General features: G+C 35.1%; 1 protein-coding gene across 1 annotated transcript; it reads right to left on the bottom strand.

Annotated features, from left to right (window-relative positions):
• Window positions 1-6785: 6785 nt before the first annotated feature.
• On the bottom strand, window positions 6786-10182 carry LOC128554265 (heat shock 70 kDa protein 12A-like). Its single transcript, XM_053535520.1, has 4 exons — window positions 10153-10182; window positions 9461-9617; window positions 7722-7839; window positions 6786-7305 (listed from the first exon to the last, which is right to left on the bottom strand). The coding sequence occupies exons 1-4, from the start codon at window positions 10180-10182 to the stop codon at window positions 6786-6788; spliced, it is 825 nt and encodes a 274-aa protein (XP_053391495.1).
• Window positions 10183-19539: the final 9357 nt, after the last annotated feature.

The following is a 19539-nucleotide window of genomic DNA, read 5'->3' as shown; positions in this document are numbered from 1 at the left end:
GCTGACATTTGTTTCTTTTAATTTTGGTACAGCTTTCTTATAATTTTGTCTATATCTGCTGGCTTTCCAATGAGACAAGTCTCGGTTTTATTAACACCTTTGAAAGTTTTATATGATAGCAATCATAATCTTCCTCTTTGCCACATTATATACCAAGCAGTTTCTTTATTGTTTGAATAAACTTGATCTCAACATATCTTTTAAGATGTGCTTTTGACAATGACATGCTGTAAGAAACTTTTAAAATCCATTCTTCAGTTTCAGAATTTTAATGATTAGAATAATCCTTTAAATAATATAAACATGTTATTGTTAATAAATACATTTGCAAGAAGACCCATCAAGATTTCAAAAGTAGCAGAATGGTTTATTCTAGATGAGAATGGTTCTTCAGTTATCTCCATTAAAAATCAGTTAGGTAAACAGATTTATGATCAGCAGTGTAACACTTGACCACTAGCATGATGTACCAAATTATCCACGGGTAATCTAATAGCCATAGGTGCCAATCATCTCTCTGAGAGCATTTCGGATTGTACTAGACTGATAATTTCAACATCAGTCCTGTATGAAAATCTCTAAAATAGACTGGCTTTTGTCTCTATGAAATTGAATTCATCAAAAAAGGGAAAAATATAGAAATATAGTTATTATCAGTCTAGTGGCTAGTCTAGTACAGTCTCTACATATGTGCAACAAGGCTTCATACTGATCCTTAAATCCATTCAATATCGTATAAGTATAGTATTTACTCTTCCCTAAAAGTTTTATTGAACTCTGGCCAGGAACAAAGACAAACAAATCACACTTACTATCATTATGGTGCCCTGTATTTTTGAGGAACAAACTGTAGTGCTACACATTATCTGTTCCTTTGATCTGTCTGTTTTTCTGCATTTTTTAGTACAATTTAACATGCAACTATTCACAGTTAGGTGTAATATTTCAGCAACAGTTTGTATCTTACTACCGCCATATTAAAGATAAAAAATAAAAAACATAAAAATGATTTTTGTTTTACATTGTATTCTTTTTGTATACAATCTTCAACAAATCAAACAATAAAATAGGCCACATGTGAAATCATTTGTATTCACACTGAAATACATGAACATAAATTGACAAAATGAACAAAATTATGTGTGTTGCCTTGCTGAGCAGACATGTGGCATAACTCACTAAACAAAGAAAACTTACCACGGTTTTCGTTAAATTCTTCTGTATCTTTACACGTTTTTAGTCTCCTATAATCTTATAATCTCCTTTAACCTTTAGCCTGCTAAATTTCTAAAAGGGACGTGTCCATCATTTAATTTGGGCAATACCATTTATCATTTGAAGGGGTGTTCAATGAAAATTTACTGACTGACTGCATAGCGAACAGTGCAGACCATGATCAGCCTGCACGGACATGCAGGCTTATCTTGGACTGCACTGGTCTTACACTCTCTGATTACATTCAACTAAAACAAAAGTTACACACAACATTAAATCAAAATCTATTTCTCATTTGTTTAGTGAACGTAAGCAAAAAGCAATCACCATAAAAATATTGATTGAAACATTACTTTTCTGCCTTTTTATTTTGAACTCAAGTCCATAAAAATAAAATTACAGCACTTCTTTTAATTAAAAACGTGTTTGTCATGGAAAGCGCACCTTATAAATCTTGTAGTAAATCACACAATTGATAAGGGGATTGTTTAATTTCTCCTTAACGTGGTCAAGTAATTTTTCCCAACTTTGCCCTCAAGCATGAGGTTTTATATTTAAAGGAATGAATGCAAAGCACCCCATTTTCAGCTGTGCCTAGTACTCTTTAACCCTTGGCTTGCTAAATTTCTAAAATTGACTGGTCCATCATTCAAGTTGGACAATATCACTTATTATCTGAAGGGGTGTTCACTGAAAATTTACTGACTGAATAGCGAACAGTGCTGACCATAATCAGCCTACACGAATACGCAGGCTGATCTTGGTCTGCACTGGTCGCAAAGGCAGAATGATTTGCCGCCAGCAGGCTAAAGGTTAAAGAGGCATGCCTCCATATTTATGTAAAATATTCAAAATTTAGAAAGTACCTTTGTTGCTAATAAATTGCAATACAAAAGGTAATTCACAGAGTTCTAGTCAGTAATTTTCTTAAAAGTACTTGTTTTTGGTAAATACGCAGAAAGCTCCCAAAAGTTTTTAGTCAGACAATAAAAAAAATTCACATGAAATTCCAGGATACCAGCTGTTTTTTGTTCCAGATTCTTAAATGATATTCATTATCATCATCACCACCGCCACCATCATCATCAGTAACTGTCTCATTAACCCTTATAATGCTGGACACGACTGAGACTGCCTTTGCGGCCAGTGTAGATCATGATCAGCCTGCACATCCATGCAGTCTGATCATGATCTGCACTGTTCGCTATTCCAAATTGAAAGATGGTGAAGTTCATTATAGAAATTAGGCAGGGTAAGGGTTAAAGAAGAACACACACTACTGATATTGATATATCACTGATCCAGATTGAATTGGTTTGAAATTTTTATGTACCTCTGGAGGACTGTACTATAATCATTACTGAAATTGTTAAAGTGACGGTAAAAGACATTCACAGACATTAACGATCACAATACCTGGTTGAGCCTTTGACTCCAAAGCTAAAATACTTATGAAATATGTAACAGAATCTGAAGATGAAAATTGATTTTCTATAAATCTGTACATTGTAAGCTTACATAGTTTATACTACATGTATTAAAAAACTGTACATGAAATTATGTTACATTTTTTACCATTCATGAGAAAACATGAAATGTCATATACATATATAACTAAAGATATATATATATTACAAATATAAACTAAATATGAAAGCTGTATAAGAATGATTGCGCTCTAACTGGTCATAGATAGGGCTGGGACGATTTCAAAAATTTGAAACCGTTTAACCTTTTGTATGAAATCGAATCGAACCGGTTAATCGGCCGCCATAGTTAAAATGCTGTTTTCTTTCCGTACGACTTTATGAGGGTACTTCCAGCGGCTGACTTCAGTAGGAACTTTCGGAATTTATCGTTTGCGAGCAGTGTGCATTTTAGTGTATTTCACTTAAGATATATCAAAACAGGCAAATCCGAACTTCTGTATTTGAATATATGTTGAAGTTGATGCAGTTTAGCGGAAATATACTGCGGGTGTGTGTGCTGGTGAAAGAAAATGTATAAAGATAAGGTACCATTCGTGATATTTATTGTTTGAAAGCGATTAGCGGTTTTGCAAAATTGAAACCGGTTTGACCTAGTAATCGAATCGGATCCAGCTAACCGAGTAATCGTCCCAGTCCTAGTCATAAATGATTCAAAATACGATGATTGTAGGGAAACTTTAAACTTGTGTATAACAAAGTTATAGTCTAACATTATACTCGGTGCTTCGTGGCAACAATGTTCCCATGGTTTAAAATCATTTAGAACATTTTTTTTAATCAACAGACAATATGCTTGTTTGTTTGTTTGTTTTGGGTTTAACGCCATTTTTCAACAGTATTTCAGTCATGTAACGGCGGGCAGTTAACGTAACCAGCGTTCCTGGATTCTGTTGTTGTTTTTTTTTGTGGGGGTGGGGGGGGAGGGTGTTTAACGCCGTCTTTCAACAGTATTTGAGTCCTGGATTTTGTACCAGTACAAACCTGTTCTCCGCAAGTAACTGCCAACTTCCCCGCATGAATCAGAGGTGGAGGACTAATGATTTCAGACACAATGTCGTTTATCAAATAGTCACGGAGAACATACGCCCCGCCCGAGGATCGAACTCACGACCCCGCGATCCGTAGATCAACGCTCTTACCTACTGAGCTAAGCGGCAATATGTAGAACAGGTAAAAGTGACATGAATATCTAATAAGAAATTGTCTATCTAAATACAAGAAGCACTAGTATAACTCAAAGGTGATAACTTTAAAAAATGAAAAACTCTTCATTTTAGAAGACGAGCATGGCAGACAAAGGTAATTAGATATATTTTCCAAACCTTTATCCAGTATGATTTATTAGTACATCACTGTATTTATCAAAAAACTTTTAAGATGACCATTTCACCATTTTGTGGCACATATTTTTATAACAGTCATACACCTCATTAGTATACAAAGGTTATATTTCTGAATATAAATATAAAACTGTTTTCTACTGCAGTTCTTAAATACAACCTCAAACACTAATTAATGCAGTAGTAATTTTTTCTAATTATCCTACAGGATTCACAAGTAGTTTTAATTCTTTCAACTCATTGAAGCACTTGTTTTTCACTTTATGCTTAAAATGCTAAGTATTTTTAATTAAAGTTTTTTATCTAAATTTAAGGGGAGCCCTTATTTAACCTGCTGCAGTGTAAGGGTATACTATCACACTCCCAATCATAAGGACGCGAGTTTGAAGCTGATCTAGGGTGGACTTTACTGCAAGCTATACTCTCCTTTACAGAGACATCAGTCTGAAGTCCCTGTTAGAGCCATTGAGCATAGTTAATACAACTTGTAACACTTCTCTCTATATTGAGGTAAAACACACCCAAGTTTTAAGCTTTTTTAAAGCTCTTATTTTACTGGGTCCAAAAAGTTCATTGGCGAAAATATCCAGAAAACACATTAAAACAATACATCTATTAACAGTTCACTGTAAGTATAAAGTTTATTAAATATAGTCTAACCCATCCTAACGGTCACCCCTGATCGGCGGTCACCCCTTCCCAACGGTCAGTCTGTGACGCCCCCGTCGATTTTTACTCTATTTTATTACCCGCTTCAGCGGTCACCCTTCATCCGCGGTCAGCGGTCAACGAGTTTGCCTCCCGGCCACCATATTTACCCCTTTCAGCGACCAACATTTTTATTTTCCCACAATCTCGGGACCGTTCGAGCACAAAGGATTATCAGAAAATATGAACATTTGTTTATCTAGCGACGGATTGCTTATTTCGCGACAGTTTGGTAATAATTACTGATTATGATCTCTTAGCTGGAATTCTATGTGTTAAGAAGGATATTGTCTTCTAAACGGAAGTGTATGACTTTGGATACCCACTTCGCGGACGTTGAAGATTCAAAAAAATTTTTCCAACACACGCCGGAGTTGTCGATTGCGGAGAAGACTATTAGAATTGCGAAGTTAAATGCACGTCAATGTATTCTGGTAAAATGATACTCGAGTAAAACGAAAAAGAAAAATGCCTTAAGTTACGATTGAACACTGGTCAGAAGTCTGAAATATGATTGAACACAGGTCAGAAGTCTGAAATATATAGATATTCTGGCTGCCTCTCCGATCAGTGGTCACCTCGCTTAAGCGACCAAAGTGTCTGTTTCGCCTGGCTGGCTGCTTAAGAGGGGTTAGACTGTATAACAAATTAAGTTAACATTTACACATCCCATTTAATGGGCATGAAACAATTTTAAAAATTTGTCATAATAATAATAACAACAAGGAAAGTTGAAATATATTTTTCTAGTCACAGGAAAGACAACAAATATTCTGGTAATTGCAAACATCAACACTTTACAAATCATGTATTTTCATTAATAATTACCATGTGTATAATAATTTCATTAATATTTCTGATTAAGGGAAATTCAAAAAAAAACATTTGACCACTTTTTCTATCAATTTACATCTCATGGATAGTTTCTGCTAAGAAAACAGTATATTAAGTAAATGATGTAGCACAAAAGTGATTTTGCTGTGTAAATATATATTACATACAATAATGATTTATCTATATAATACCAGTCTAAGAAAGCAACTTTGCCATTGGTTGATTTCAAAATTGAGCTCAGAAACAACCAATGAGATACTAGTAATTTGAGACTGGTCTCCAAATTCAGATTTTGTTTACCAAGTAGCCTGGTTACAGTTTGTCACAAAAAGAATGCCCCCACCCTATACCTAAGCATGCAAAGTACTAGCCCAGCTATCTGGTATGAATTACAGGGGTCCTATTTAGGCAGGTAATTGATCATAACAAAAGTCCCAAGTCAGGACCAGCAAAAATGTATATTCTTGGAATGATATATTGTTATCACTTAAAATATACCAACAACATTTCATTAAATGATATGTTGTAATTTTCTTTAATAAACATAGCATACAAAACCATAGAATGTTAACATTTGTATACTAAGTTCAAAGTACAAAAATATATTAAGCACTTCTTCTCCACCTACAACACAAAAGCTGCTTTTGTCTTTTTTCCCTACTCACTTTCTTTTTGAAGATATGACCATCATTTACAAAACTTTACAAAAAATGCCCCCTGAAACCCCACACTATTCAATATAAATTCAACATTTGTTTGACAAAATGCCTATGCAAAAAGTGTTTTCTGTAATATTAAAGATGTATAAAAATAAAAACAGTTCTATGAAGAAATGGATATAAAAATTGCTAAAATTGAGCTGGTCATCACAGGTAAAGTATAATATCTAAAGAAGAAGTCGGATAAGGAGAGTTTGTTGTCAAAAAAGCAGTTGAATATGATACCACTAATAAGAAAACAAATAGAAAGAATAATATACAAATGTTAACCATTTCATAATATATTTGGTTGGCAACATATTAAATATCAATACATCATTACAAGTGATTTTTCTGTAATGAAAATTTCAAAATATATACGATAAATTTGTATTCTTTGAACTGTATCAGTTCATTTGTTTTTGCAATGAAGGTAGAAAAGTGATTCCAAAAACTGATTGATATAATGATTTTAAAAACAAATATTGATTTGACACATGTCAACCAAGGAAGTTTAGACATGCCTTCACTTTTTTACCCGATTCCTCATCTTCCGCATTAATAATTATTTCCGTGCCACTGAATGTCATTGAAACCCACACTTTACGAGAGGTAGGATCTGCGCTTGATCTTGGTATATCTATTTTAACATTGCCAAGATGAATACAGCCGGATTCGTCAGTATATTTTGGACTTTTTCCTTCCGAAGCATATATAGGAAATTCTATGTATGTTTGACCCCGGTTAAGAGGAAAGTACGAGTTTCTCATCTGTGCTTCGCCGACGCAGACAACTTGGTTCTTTTCAACGTGCACTTTAAAGATATCCTCACAACGGTCTCCTATATCATACGCTTTACGCTTGCTCTCCGGGTGTTTACCACTTTCAAACGCGTTGGTTGTTTTTACACCATAAGTGCATCTGAGAATACGCTCCGACACAGATTTTGGATTGTGTCCATAAACAAGCGCTCCTTTAAGAATGGTTGACGAGGCACCAAGCGGTTCACAACATCGATTTCTGTAAAGGTAGACTTCACAGCTTCCTGTAGCATTGGGGACTCTGAGTACCCACCGACCATAAGAATTGCTTTAATGTCAGTTTCATTTATGAGAGATTTGACCAGATCAACTGTACTCTGAATGGATTTACTGAAAAGCCTTTAAAAAACGGTTGGCATAAACTTCATTTTATCACCAGAACAAATGATACCTTGCGCATGTTTTGATCTACCTAACGCTACATCTGTTTTACTACCTGTATTCTTCTCATGTAAATTCATCAAAGACAAAGGTAGCTTCATATTTATTCTTGAATTCTTCTTTGGGTCAACTGATCTCTTTTTGACCTCAAAATCACGCCAAAGATCCAATCAGTCTTCTGTTTCAGACCTCTTGAAGGTATCACATGTATACTGACCAAATATTTCAACCAACAGCATTTCGAATTCCTTGTCAACCATGATACCACCCCATCCTCCCCCAGTTGCAGCATGTATTTCTTTTACCCTACGGTCAGCTTCGACTTCATGTACTGTTGTGTCTATTGTTCCACCTGTGAAGAAAATATTTCTCTTAATATTAAACTGGGTGAAAGAAATGACATTCATACATCTAAATCTTTATTTGACTGCTTTTTAATGTAAAACCATTTGGAAAACCCATTGTATAAAACATACACCTAACAAATCTTCTAAAGCAGCATAAAATTATTTGAACTTTATTACTTTGCGTGGATACTTAATTTTCTAAGAACTATGCTAAAAATTATTTCTAGCTTTGACAAAACAATATTATCAAAAGTTATAAATAAACAATGCAAATGATTTTTACGCTTTAATACTTATTCACCAGACAATCTCATAAAAGAAAAAGTGGTAGCTTTAAATGAGAGAAAACGTTAATCATTTGGCGTGTAAGGAATTCGAAACATTTTTCTTACAGTAAATTTGACAAATACACCTTTTGGATTTGTGATCAAGTATCTGAAGCGCTGTGGTTTCTAATAGATAACATATTGATTAAATTTGGCAATAAAAGGTATATAGAAGTAATTGGTATCCCTATGGGGACAAACCGCGCCCCATTCATTGCTGATTTATTCCTACACTGCTATGAACGATATTGCATGCTCAGTTTGTCCACTGAGACGCAATTTGACATTACTGAAGCTCGTAAAGGAATTTTGAGGTACTTTGGTGATATTTGAAATATGGACAACCTATATTTTTTTTCAGAAATAGTGAAACACATCTATGCAAAATAATTCTAATACCTTAAATTTAGAAGCGTAAATTTGGACTTACATTTAACAAATGTGAATATTAATTTATAAAAGAGACGGTTTCAATTTTGAAATTGTCAATTTCCCCCACCTGAACGGGGATGCACCACAAGCGATATCATACGGTGTCACATCACAACTTATTCGTTTTGCAAGAGTGTGCTCAAAATTTTAGGATTTTAATCATAGAAATCTTCACATTACCAGAAAGTTATTACAGTAGTGTTACCGATATCATAAACTACGGAAGGCTTTTTCAAACTTTTACTACAGATCGTCCGAACTATTAAAGAAATATAACACAAACCTTAAAACTCCTAAAAACTTGGTCTTACACACTCCGTACACATATAAATCCTACAAAGAAACGGACGGAGAGAGTGGAATTTGTGTTGCAACTTTATCTTGCCCTTGAAAGTTGGGCTCTTGGTGCTCTATCGTCTGACAAGTTGTTGAGTACATCAGTGTACTTATACCCCAGACTGACCCTATATTATATGTTTTACTTTATACAGTCTGATATTTTGTAGCTCTCTGTTACCATTGCGCATGTTAATGATTCGCCTGGCGGGGACTACTTTAATTTACACTAACATGTGATTTTTGAACGTGGTGAAGTTAAGAGTGGGAGCGCACCATAAACCAGTGGTGTTTTGACACTGACCGTTCCAAAGATGATGCCCCCTGGTATTCCTTTAATTGCCTGTTTCGTCCTCGTCTGTGTGTTTTTGTTCATGTCTATGTGCGCACATGCGCGCTATGCGTGAGTTGGTCGTGTGCGGCGGACTGCAATTTAAAGAGCTGCTTTCTTGGAACGTGGCTTTTCCTTTTGGATATATATCTTTGTTTTAAATACCCTCGAAATTTTAATTGAATCTTTAAAGATACTCACCGCCAGCATCTAATACGAGGTATCTTGTCCCAGGTGAGAATTGCGAAACCGACAAACACTTCTGATCTGCAGTAGAATCAACTGACAAATGCCGGCAGAAAAGCGACGCTGCCTCTAGTTCCAGGGCAATGGATAACATATTGTCGTCAATGCCAGCCTGAAATATTAGTTTAAGATTAAATTTTTATTTTATACGGCAAGTTTGAATTTATTTAAAGGCCGACGTTTATTGAAGTCGATAATCTTGATCGTAGTGAAATGAATCATCCTATTTTTTGTTTGTTTTAAAACAGCTATCATATGCATTTAAGCCCCTACATTTAAAACTTCAGACAAGTAATTGTCATTTTTCCCTGTAAAGATATATAACCATATTGTTTCAAGTTAGATAATCGTAAAAAGGTGGCTTAGAAAAACTGATTTCTATGTACTTTTTTCCGGTTTCGGTAATAAAGATGTTTGGCTTACTTCGTCACGGACTGTGGGCTTAAAACAGTGGTTTCCTCAAACTGCATACCTCACATAAAGAAGTTGTGTGTAACCAAACAGGGACAAATATAGGATATGATTCGAATGCTGCGTTACTGTTCATGAAACTTCTTTTTAAAATATCATATTGAGAAGAAAACGACGAAATTTTATGTACGAGTATTGTACTAGTACACGACTCACTCGTCTTCCTCACTGCTCACTTCAGGCATTCTTAGTGGCTTGATTACCATTTTAATCTTATCATAAAGGTCTGTATTGATATTTATGTAATATTTGTTAATTTATTAATTCAAACACAAGATCGTTTGAACTGTCAGTATTCATAAACAAGAGAACCGCAGAGCATGTAACGCTCATTTTGTCATCTTGAGCTGCATTTGATGTTGAATCTTAAAGCGTCTTGTTCTCAAATTGAGAGGAATGGATTTTTATGATCTTGAGAAAATAGTCAGGCCAACTGTAGTAACAGTCAATTGTGTCGTCAGACGTATTTCCTAATCTAAAGACTGCTAGATTCAAACCAAGTTTGGTGGAAATCCATAAAGTTTCTTTCTGTTCATTTAAACCATCTAGTTTAAATAAACTCGTTTCTTTTAAATTGTTATAAAGGAAGTTCCTACAACTGATACAAACACTTGATGACTGATTCATTGTGTTCTTCCAGTATTCGCGCGTAATAAAAATACACAGGATGTACTGTTCAAATGACCATACAAGATTTAACGTATAACCGCCCGATGTGGATTCAGATGCTCCTCCCTTGCTCTTCTGCCTCGCGCAAAGTGTTGCGCGTCGTATTGTTCCTTTGCACGATGCTTAGTATCAATTTCACGCCGTATAAACTCAACATTATACAGCAGTCAATTCATTTAACTCTTCTCGGTCACCTTACCCCATCCTCAAGCTTTGAATTCACTTATTGGACTATAAACTAGAATTGAAAATTTTCAATCTGGTACAAGCCGCAAAGACCGAGTGTGGCACCATTAAATGCCGCACCACCGCTAAATGTCGCAAGGTTGACGTTAAATGTCACAACCACCGGTAAATGTCGCAAAATCATCTACCGCAATATGTCGCACCTTTAACGCTAAATGTCGCAAGAATTTGTCCACCGGTATATGTCGCAACACCAACGCTAAATGTCCACTCCCTATTTAAACAAAGACATATATTAATAATTCTTTGTGTATTTTTACTTATGTTTTTATGTAATACACTTGAATCTTTAATAGTAAAATAATGTGGTATTGTGCATATAGAAACAATTGGTTTTTGGTGGCCCTTGATCGCTCACTTGAGTTTCACAGCTTGCTTGAAGAGTTTTGATAGAGGGTCACGCATGAAAAATATTTGTGAAATTGTTTTGAAATAGGGCCAGTGTTTTCTGACAAGAAGATCTTAAAGTTTCCAGTTGGTAATGACATTTTGTGTTTGTGGAGGTAGGGGTGGGGAAGGGGTGAACGAAGACATGAATCTAAGACAAAATACAAATAAATAGTAAAAATTATTTTTTCTATTTGAGAGGGGGGAGGGGTGGAGGAATGAGGGGGGGGGGATAATATGGCAAGGATGATGCTGATGTGATACTAAGAGACAATTTCCGGAAACTAAAGTAAAAAAAAAGATATCAAGGTGCCCGCTCGAGTCCAAAAGAATGCACGTGGAGTGGCACATAAGGTCTTTCTCCGCCATTAAAGTTTGAAAGTCGCTTTATGACTTTAACTGTAAAATTCAAACAAAAAACAAAAAATAGAACCCATGGCCAATTAATAGGAAATATTAGTTTTTACAGCTGCACTGGTATAAAACACATTAAGTCTGTTTAGGTTAACTGGCTGCAGGTATATGATAAGTGGCAAGAACAGGTTTAAGTCTCTCATGTGCACCCCTTTATATGAACAAGCGTTATCAAGACCGGTGCAGTTCGCATTATTCGCATGTGCATAAATATGCGATTGTCTTTCAACATATCGGGGTTCGATCCTTCGGTGGCAAGGCCTTTTTATGTCGCATATTTTCATATTACAATAAAATATCTTGTAGCAGCTTTTACTGAAATGAGGCTAGGCTGGGCTAGTTCAGCCTATGCCTTTGATAGTAGATCACTCGTTTTTTTTTTGGGGGGGGGGGTGGGGGGGGCGGGGGTTGGTATCGTGTTGGAAAGTTGTCGGAAACTATCTAAACACAAATGCCAAATTATAGTTTGTCTACATAAAAGTACGTCGGTATGTTAAGGACACTCTCTTTTTTAAATTCTAAATGTCCCAAGAATTTGTCCACCGTTATAAGTCGCAACACCAACGCTAAATGTCGCACAGCAAAAGAAGGAAAAATAACTAAGGTCAGTTCAACAGTCATTACTATGGAAGCGTCCTGGTACCAGTAGAGTGATTAAAATTTGTCTTACTTACGACTTACTATCTCCTACGTAGAACTTACTATCTCTTACGTAGCAGAGATATTAAGTCCTACGTAGGACATAGTATCTCCTACGTAGGACATAGTATCTCCTACGTAGGACTTAGTATCTCCTACGTAGGACATACTATCTCCTACGTAGGACTTAGTATCTCCTACGTAGGACTTAATATCTCCTACGTAGGACTTTGTATCTCCTATGTAGGACATAGTATCTCCTACGTAGGACTTAGTATCTCCTACGTAGGACATGTAAAGTACTACGTAGGAGTTAGTATCTCCTACGTAGGACTTAGTATCTCCTACGTAGGACATTATATCTCCTACGTAGGACATACTATCTCCTTCGTAGGAGTTAGTATCTCCTACGTAGGACTTAGTATCTCGGGTTATTAAGCAATAAACCGACCTTTATTACTATGCTGCGCGCGCACCGTGTTTTAGCTATTCCATTTATACACTGCATGTAAAGTTTTATGAATGAAAGTCCTCTTGTTTTTGTTTAAAGTAACGTTTCACCTGGCCCCGGTTTCACAAAAAAACTTAAGTCTGTTGTAATGACTTAAACTCAATAGTGTACTCATCTTTTGACTTAAGTTGAGTAATTATTTGAGATGCGTTTCACGAACAATTTATCGACTCATGTAAGTACTCAAACCTTGAGTTGAGTCTGTTAATTTGAGACAGCTCTATGGCTTCCTCAAATTGTTGTTATCTACTCAAATATGGCCGACTTTGTAAGACGCCTCGAGAGATTGCGCCGCAGACAGCGAGTAGAAAGGGTTATACCCGATCGTATAAACCCTCTTGAGGTTTTATCACGCTCCGAGATTAGGCAACGCTACAGATTCCATCCGGAATCTATTGTTTTTCTATTGGGAATGATTTTCAACGCGTTGGGGCCGATTTTTTGTTCGTCTCCCCTTCCCCCATGATATCTCTTGGTTTTCGCCATTTTTTTTCCCAGGGGAAACCCCATTATTTGTTATTGGGACTTTAAAGGTGTCCCCAAAGTCTGGGGTGTTGGGCTGTTCGGGAGAACCACACCCAGCAATTTGTTCCCCAAAGAGCAGATACATAAAATTCCCCGGGGAACGAGCTGCAAGAGCAATCCAAAAAGAATTTTACAACTAGCAAGAAAAAGTATGGGGACGAAAGCGATTGTTTGGGTTTTCCAAGAAAAACCGGGTTCCACTTATTGCCCAAAGGTATAGTAAATCCCGAAGTCTTAAATGGATCAATACGAAAACTTTCAAATTGTTTTAAAATTGTATTTTTTTGAATTTACAACATAGATCTATCATGGAAAAGTAATTTTCCCGATTTATTTTAAATTTATGTAGGGGGAAAAAAAATAATCCCAATCAAATCTTAAATTTTCCCTGTGATGGGCCCCCTTTTTAAGAAATTGTACGAGTCCCTATAATCCTGGTATAAAAAACCCAAAAAAAAAAAAGTTTTTGGCAACCCTCCAGGATGTTTTTAAAAGAAAATTTTAAATTTAAATCCCGGGGAATTCATTTTTTTTGGATTTTGTGGGTTTTTTTCTTGCTTTAAAACTAAAAGGATAGTTTTTGGTATGGGGGGTTTTACCAAGCCAACCCCCCCGTATTTGGGAAACTTTTTGTTGACAACCCTCAAACTTTAAAAAAAATTTTCCCTTTCTTTTTAAACAGTATCCCATGATATAAATCCCTTGTTTGTGCATGAAAATTTAACACAAAATTTTTCAAAGCGGGGCTCCGGGGTTGTTCAAATGCTGGTGTCCTATAAGAGATTTTTGTATGCGTTCACCCCAGGGAAAGGGGGGGTTTCCAGGGGACGAGGCCAAGACTTTTAAAATATAATCAAAATTAAAAACTTTTCCAAATTTTTTAAACCTTTTTCCTTTTCTAAAAATTACTTTAAGAGGTAACAAGGTAGTATTCTTCCCCTTTTTTGAAAAAATCCAAAAAAGAAATGCATAGCATTCCCAAAAAGTGAACCCCCTAATTTAAATTTTCTGTTTATCCCACTTTAAATGTATTTGTCGGTTTTGCACGGTAAATTTTCCATGTTGTTGATGTCAATTCTTGTGTTACAATGGTGATCTTTGGGAAATGTCATAAAATCCTTTACAAAAACAAACTAGGAAAAGGAAAAAGAGGTTTTTAAAAGTCAGTTTTCATTTGTTGGGGTTTATTTTTGAAGGTAAATGGGTAGGGGAGATTTCTCTAAAAAAGTCTTTAGGAGGTTTTTTAAAGTTAAAATTTGTAAAAAATTCAATATTAGGTTTTTTTTAAAATTAAAAACCATAGCTAATATGGATTCGAGGAGGGAAAATTTCAATGTTTTTTTTTATATATTAGTTTATATTATATAGTACAATCATCAAAAGGGGAGGGCCCTTTTTTAAAACCCAAAAATAATAGTTTAAACATTCAAACCTTGTATCACACAAAATGTCAAAATTCAGCTTTTAGTATTGGGTTTTATAAAAAAATTCAAAACCCATAACTATTATTGGATTCAGATTGGGGAAAATTTCCCAATTTTTTCTTTTTTGTATTAGCTAATTAATAATTGGGTGTGCCCTTTTTTGCCCTTAAAAACTTTAAAAACCCTTGTTCAAACACCAAATGTAAAACACAAATTTCTCCCTTGTATTCAGCAAAATTTTTCCCAAAAGGGTTTCTAAAAACATATAAACCTGTCTTTTAAATGCCCCCACACGGGGAAACTTTCCATTCTTGATTTAAAAGGGCTTTAAATTTTTAAAAATAAAGGGAAAGAAAACCCCCCAAATTTGGAAAATATCAAGATTTTGGTGTTTTTAAAATAAGTTTTTATGAAATTTTTAAAAAAAAAACCCAAAAAGATTATAGATCCAAAAGAGGAAATTCTTGTTTCTTTTATTAGCCTATTCACTTTGTACGTAAATTTACATGCGGAGGACGCTTACTGGGGTTTAAAAGGCCCTAAATAAATTTAGTAAAAAACCCGGTTTAAAATTTTGCAAAAACCGTTTACCGCTTGGGCTTGACTTTGAAGACGGCCCGAAGGGGTTCATTTGTGAAAAGTTCTCAAATTTAATTCAGTGGTTTCAAAGATGTTGTTAAAAAAAAATAACAATAGGAGGAAAATGCACAAAAGGAAAATACTATGAACAATTATTGTATTTTTTGTTGAAGGCCCAACAAGGGTGTAATGGGGAATGAAATTTTTTTGAAATCAAGCAAAACGTTTTTACACAAAAATGTAAGCCCTACTCCTCGTGATAGAAATTTTTTTAAAGGAAACCCGAAATGCTAGTCAATTTGTTCACAAAAACGGGGATTTTAAATTATTTTATTTTTTTTTTTAACCAGTTTAAATAGCGCCCTTTCCATGATCAATTTACGTTCAAGGCGCTTTACATAGTTAAAAATTGAAAGCCAAAACGGGGCGCAAATTCTTTCCTCAAAATTTATTTAAGACACAGAGCAAATCTGACCAGGGGCCCAGAGGAGAAAAAACCCCCTGAAAGAGATTGAAATCAGATACAGGTTTTTTCCGGCTAATTTAAACCCTACCCTCTTTTAGAATAGACGGGCCGGGTTTTTTTAACGGGGCCAGTGTTTACCCTTGGATAACGCAAGGTTTCCCGGGGTTTCCCGGGCCATTTAAACAGTTGGGGGGGAAAACATAAAAAGCTTTTCTAAAAATTTCCCCGGTTTTCCCTGCGGGGATCGCCCCCAGACCTCAGGATTGGGAAAGGCCCCGTGTGCAAACCCTGAGCAAACCCCCCCCCCCACACATAATTTGTAAATTTTTTTAACAAGGGTATGATAAACCTGAATCGCTCACCTGGTTTATGAGCCCGTTTAAAATGGCAAATTTAAAACAAAAATATTAGAAATGGTCAGTAGGTCATATTTTTGTCACTGAAAGTCATTTTTTAAGGCCCGGTGCAAAATTTTACAGGGTTATCCAAATTTTAAGGTTTGTTTTTAAAAAAAAAGGAAAGTAGGTCGTAGGCAAGGTATATCAGGGGAACTCTAATCATTTGGGGGTCTCAGGAAATTATAATTAAGAAAGTCTAAAAAATTATGATCGGGTTTAATTTTTTTTAAGTATTTATTCCTATTAACTCATATAAAAATGCCCCCCAGGGCGGGGCCCTTTTTTTCCCCCCAGGGGCAAAATTTGAAAAACGGGTTAGGGTCCACAAAATGTTTTCCCCCCAAAAATTTAAAAAAGGCCCTGGGGCCTGACTTTAAAAACAAGGGGATTTTTAAAATTTTTCTATATAAGTCAAAAAAAAACTTGGGCCCCCAGGACGGGGCTTTTTCCCCCCAGGGCATAATTTGAAAAAATTTCAGTAGAAAAACCACTGGGAAACCCCACTTACCAAATATCAAAAGCCTAGGCCTTGCGGGTTTAGAAAAGAAGTTTTTTTAAAAAATTTCCCCCTTACATGTTATAAAAAAATCAGGCCCCCCAATGGCAGGGCCTTTTTTAACCCGGGGGGGTACTTTTTTGAAAAATTTTCCCCCAGACCCCCCATTAGATGATGCCCAATTTTCCGGCTCTTTCCCTTGAGGTTTTGGACAAGAGATTTTTAAGTTTTCCATGGGTTTGGGCCATGGAACCAAGTTCTCCCAGGGAATTTCAATTCTTTAAACCCAATTTGAAAGGGGGAAACCAAGGATTTTTCCTGTAAATTTGGTTTGTTTTTGTAATTTTTCCCCCGGGGTTTCAAGTATTTTTTTGGGAAAATGTTGAGGGGACACAGAACTGACGGACCCCTAGGGGTCAAAAAAGTCACCAGACCCTTTTTGGCTTGGGGAGCAAAAATTTCTGGTTTAAAGGGGATGTTTTTTGAAAAACTTTTCTGGGGGTACCTCCCCCTTTTTTGGCCCCCAAATGAGTTAAAAAGAGCTTTTAAAAGGGGAGTCAGAGCGTTTGAAAATTAGGTTCGACAGTAAAAAATTGGGCCCCATCTTGGAAAACTAAAAGGTACTCGGGGAACCATTAATAAATTTCCCAAAGGTGGTAAATTTCTGGAAAAAAAACCCGGAGTCTATTTTTAAAAAACCAAAAAAAAAATTTAAGCCATTTAAAGCGTGTCAAAAACCACTTTACTAAAAAATTCTAAGAAAAAGGGGGCATAATTTTTTAGAAAAAGGGGGGTCCCAAGATTTTTTTCCTAGTGTCTTTAAAATTGGGGGAAATAACTTTAAAGTTTAAATAAAACCCCCCTTAGTAATAATTTAACTTTGGGTAAAAATGACAAAATTCCCCCTAAATTCCAAAAAAAAAAGGGTTTTAAAAATTCTCCCCAACAATTTTTTTCCCAGAGTTATTTCCCTTGTGTCAAAAAATGTATTTGAAAAATTTGGAAAAAAACTGTTCAAAAATTTGGGCACCCAATTAAATTTCCATTATAATAAAAAAAACTTAGAATGAGGGGAAAGTGCTTCAAAAATTAAACCCTTTTTACTTTTAAGTAAAAGGGGGAAAAATTCATGAAAAAACGGGGCCCCAAGGTCATATGAATTGGGGTCGTTGTGCGAGGTATTTCTCTAAAAACATTTACTTTAATTTTTAATAAAACTATTTGGTTTATTTGAGATAAAGTGAAAGTGCATAAAAGTAAAATGGGGGGGGAAAAATTCACAAAATGTTGGTGTGAGATTTGGAAATGTCCTTTTTGCCCTATGATGTTTTTTTTAAAGGAAAAACCCAATTTTTGGATGAAAAAAGTACATAAGAAAATAAAAGAGATGAAGTTTAAAATTCCCAAAAAAAATTTAACCAATTTGGGGATGTGAAGGCCCACGATGAGGGAAATGAGTAGGGCAACTCTACATTTTTTAATTTACGAGCTAAAAACCAAGAATTCAAAGGGTTTTTTAAGGGTCATTTATTTGGGAAAAAAAGCTTGATATTTTTAAGGGAACTTCCGGGGTTAAAAAAGGCTATCCCAATGTATTTTTTTGGGTTTTTGACCATGGGGGCCTGTATTCCCAACCCAAAATGCCCATGTTTTAAAACCCAAAAAAGGTTAAATAAAGCAAAAACCTTTTAAAGTTCATTTCATGAAAGGCTCCGGAAAAAGGGCCCCCCCTAGGGCATCCCAAAAGGGTTGCTCTTTGTAGAAAAGGTGTTTTTTTTTGACCACCCCAAAAAACCCTAATAAAATTTAAAAAAAAATAAATTTCACCCCTTTCTTGGAAAAATTTCTTTATTTCCCCCTGAAAAAAATTCGGGGTCCCAACTGTATAAAAAGGGGTTTTCTTGCTTTGATATAAGACCTTGTTCCCAAATTTGAATTGGAATGTTTAATCAAGAAAATATTTTACAAAAATTTTAAAAAAAATATTTGAGCAAAATGCAACCCATATGGCATGAAAAGGGTTTTCCTTTCTTTAAAACCTGGGTGCCCTTTTTTTTGTATCCTCATAATTTTGCTTGAATTTGACATGATTTCTTAAGAGAAACATTATGATGAGATTTCTTAAGATTAGTGAAAAAATGTGAAACCCTTAATTTTAAATGGGGAAAAAATTTTTCGTGGATTTGGTTGATTAACCAGGGAAATTTTAACCCCAAAAAAACAAAAAAAATTCCCTTTTTTTTTTAATTTTTAAAAATTTTAAATCCACTTTTTCATATCCCCTAAAATTGCCATTTTGCCCCAAAACCAGGGAAAATTTTGCCACAAAAATTTTAAATGATTTTACAGTATGCAGTCCATTTGGAAAAACCCATGTTTTTTTTTTTTTTTTTGGCCCTTATTTTAAACCCCCAGGGGGAACCTTTTTCCCAAAACCCGACTTAGATTTCTTTCAAGGCAATAATTCAGCCAAACTTTAATATCTTTTAAAATAAAAAAAATCCCGCCTTTTTGAAAAAGAAAGGAAAAATTTGATAGACGAACCAGAAAGACCCCCTGACATTGAGCAGTAAAAATTTTACTAAAATGAGCATTGCTCATTTGAGTTAATAAGGATCTCTTTTTTAAATTTGATCAACAAAAAAGGGCAGGCACAGTTAGAGTTTATAAATGTAGTTCAATTGGTTTTTGTCAAAAAACCCCCAAAAAAAATTTTACTTTATTTTAAATTATAGTAAAAGGGAATTACAATAGCAAATAAAAAAAATTGGGGGTTTGAAAAAAATTAAAACAGGTAAAATTTAATTTC

The sequence above is a fragment of the Mercenaria mercenaria genome, unplaced genomic scaffold, assembly GCF_021730395.1.
Source record: "Mercenaria mercenaria strain notata unplaced genomic scaffold, MADL_Memer_1 contig_4888, whole genome shotgun sequence".
In the NCBI taxonomy this organism is placed as follows: domain Eukaryota; kingdom Metazoa; phylum Mollusca; class Bivalvia; order Venerida; family Veneridae; genus Mercenaria; species Mercenaria mercenaria.
The sequence above is the reverse complement of the archived record's forward strand: the minus strand, read 5'-3'. Positions and strand labels throughout refer to the sequence as shown.

Coding starts and splice junctions, on each gene's coding strand:
- LOC128554265 (XM_053535520.1), bottom strand. CDS start 10,182: ATGGTAATCAAGCCACTAAGAATGCCTGAA. Junction 9,618..10,152: donor AGCCACTAAGAATGCCTGAA/GTGAGCAGTGAG, acceptor CTAATATTTCAG/GCTGGCATTGACGACAATAT. Junction 7,306..7,721: donor GACAAGGAATTCGAAATGCT/GTTGGTTGAAAT, acceptor CTACCTTTACAG/AAATCGATGTTGTGAACCGC.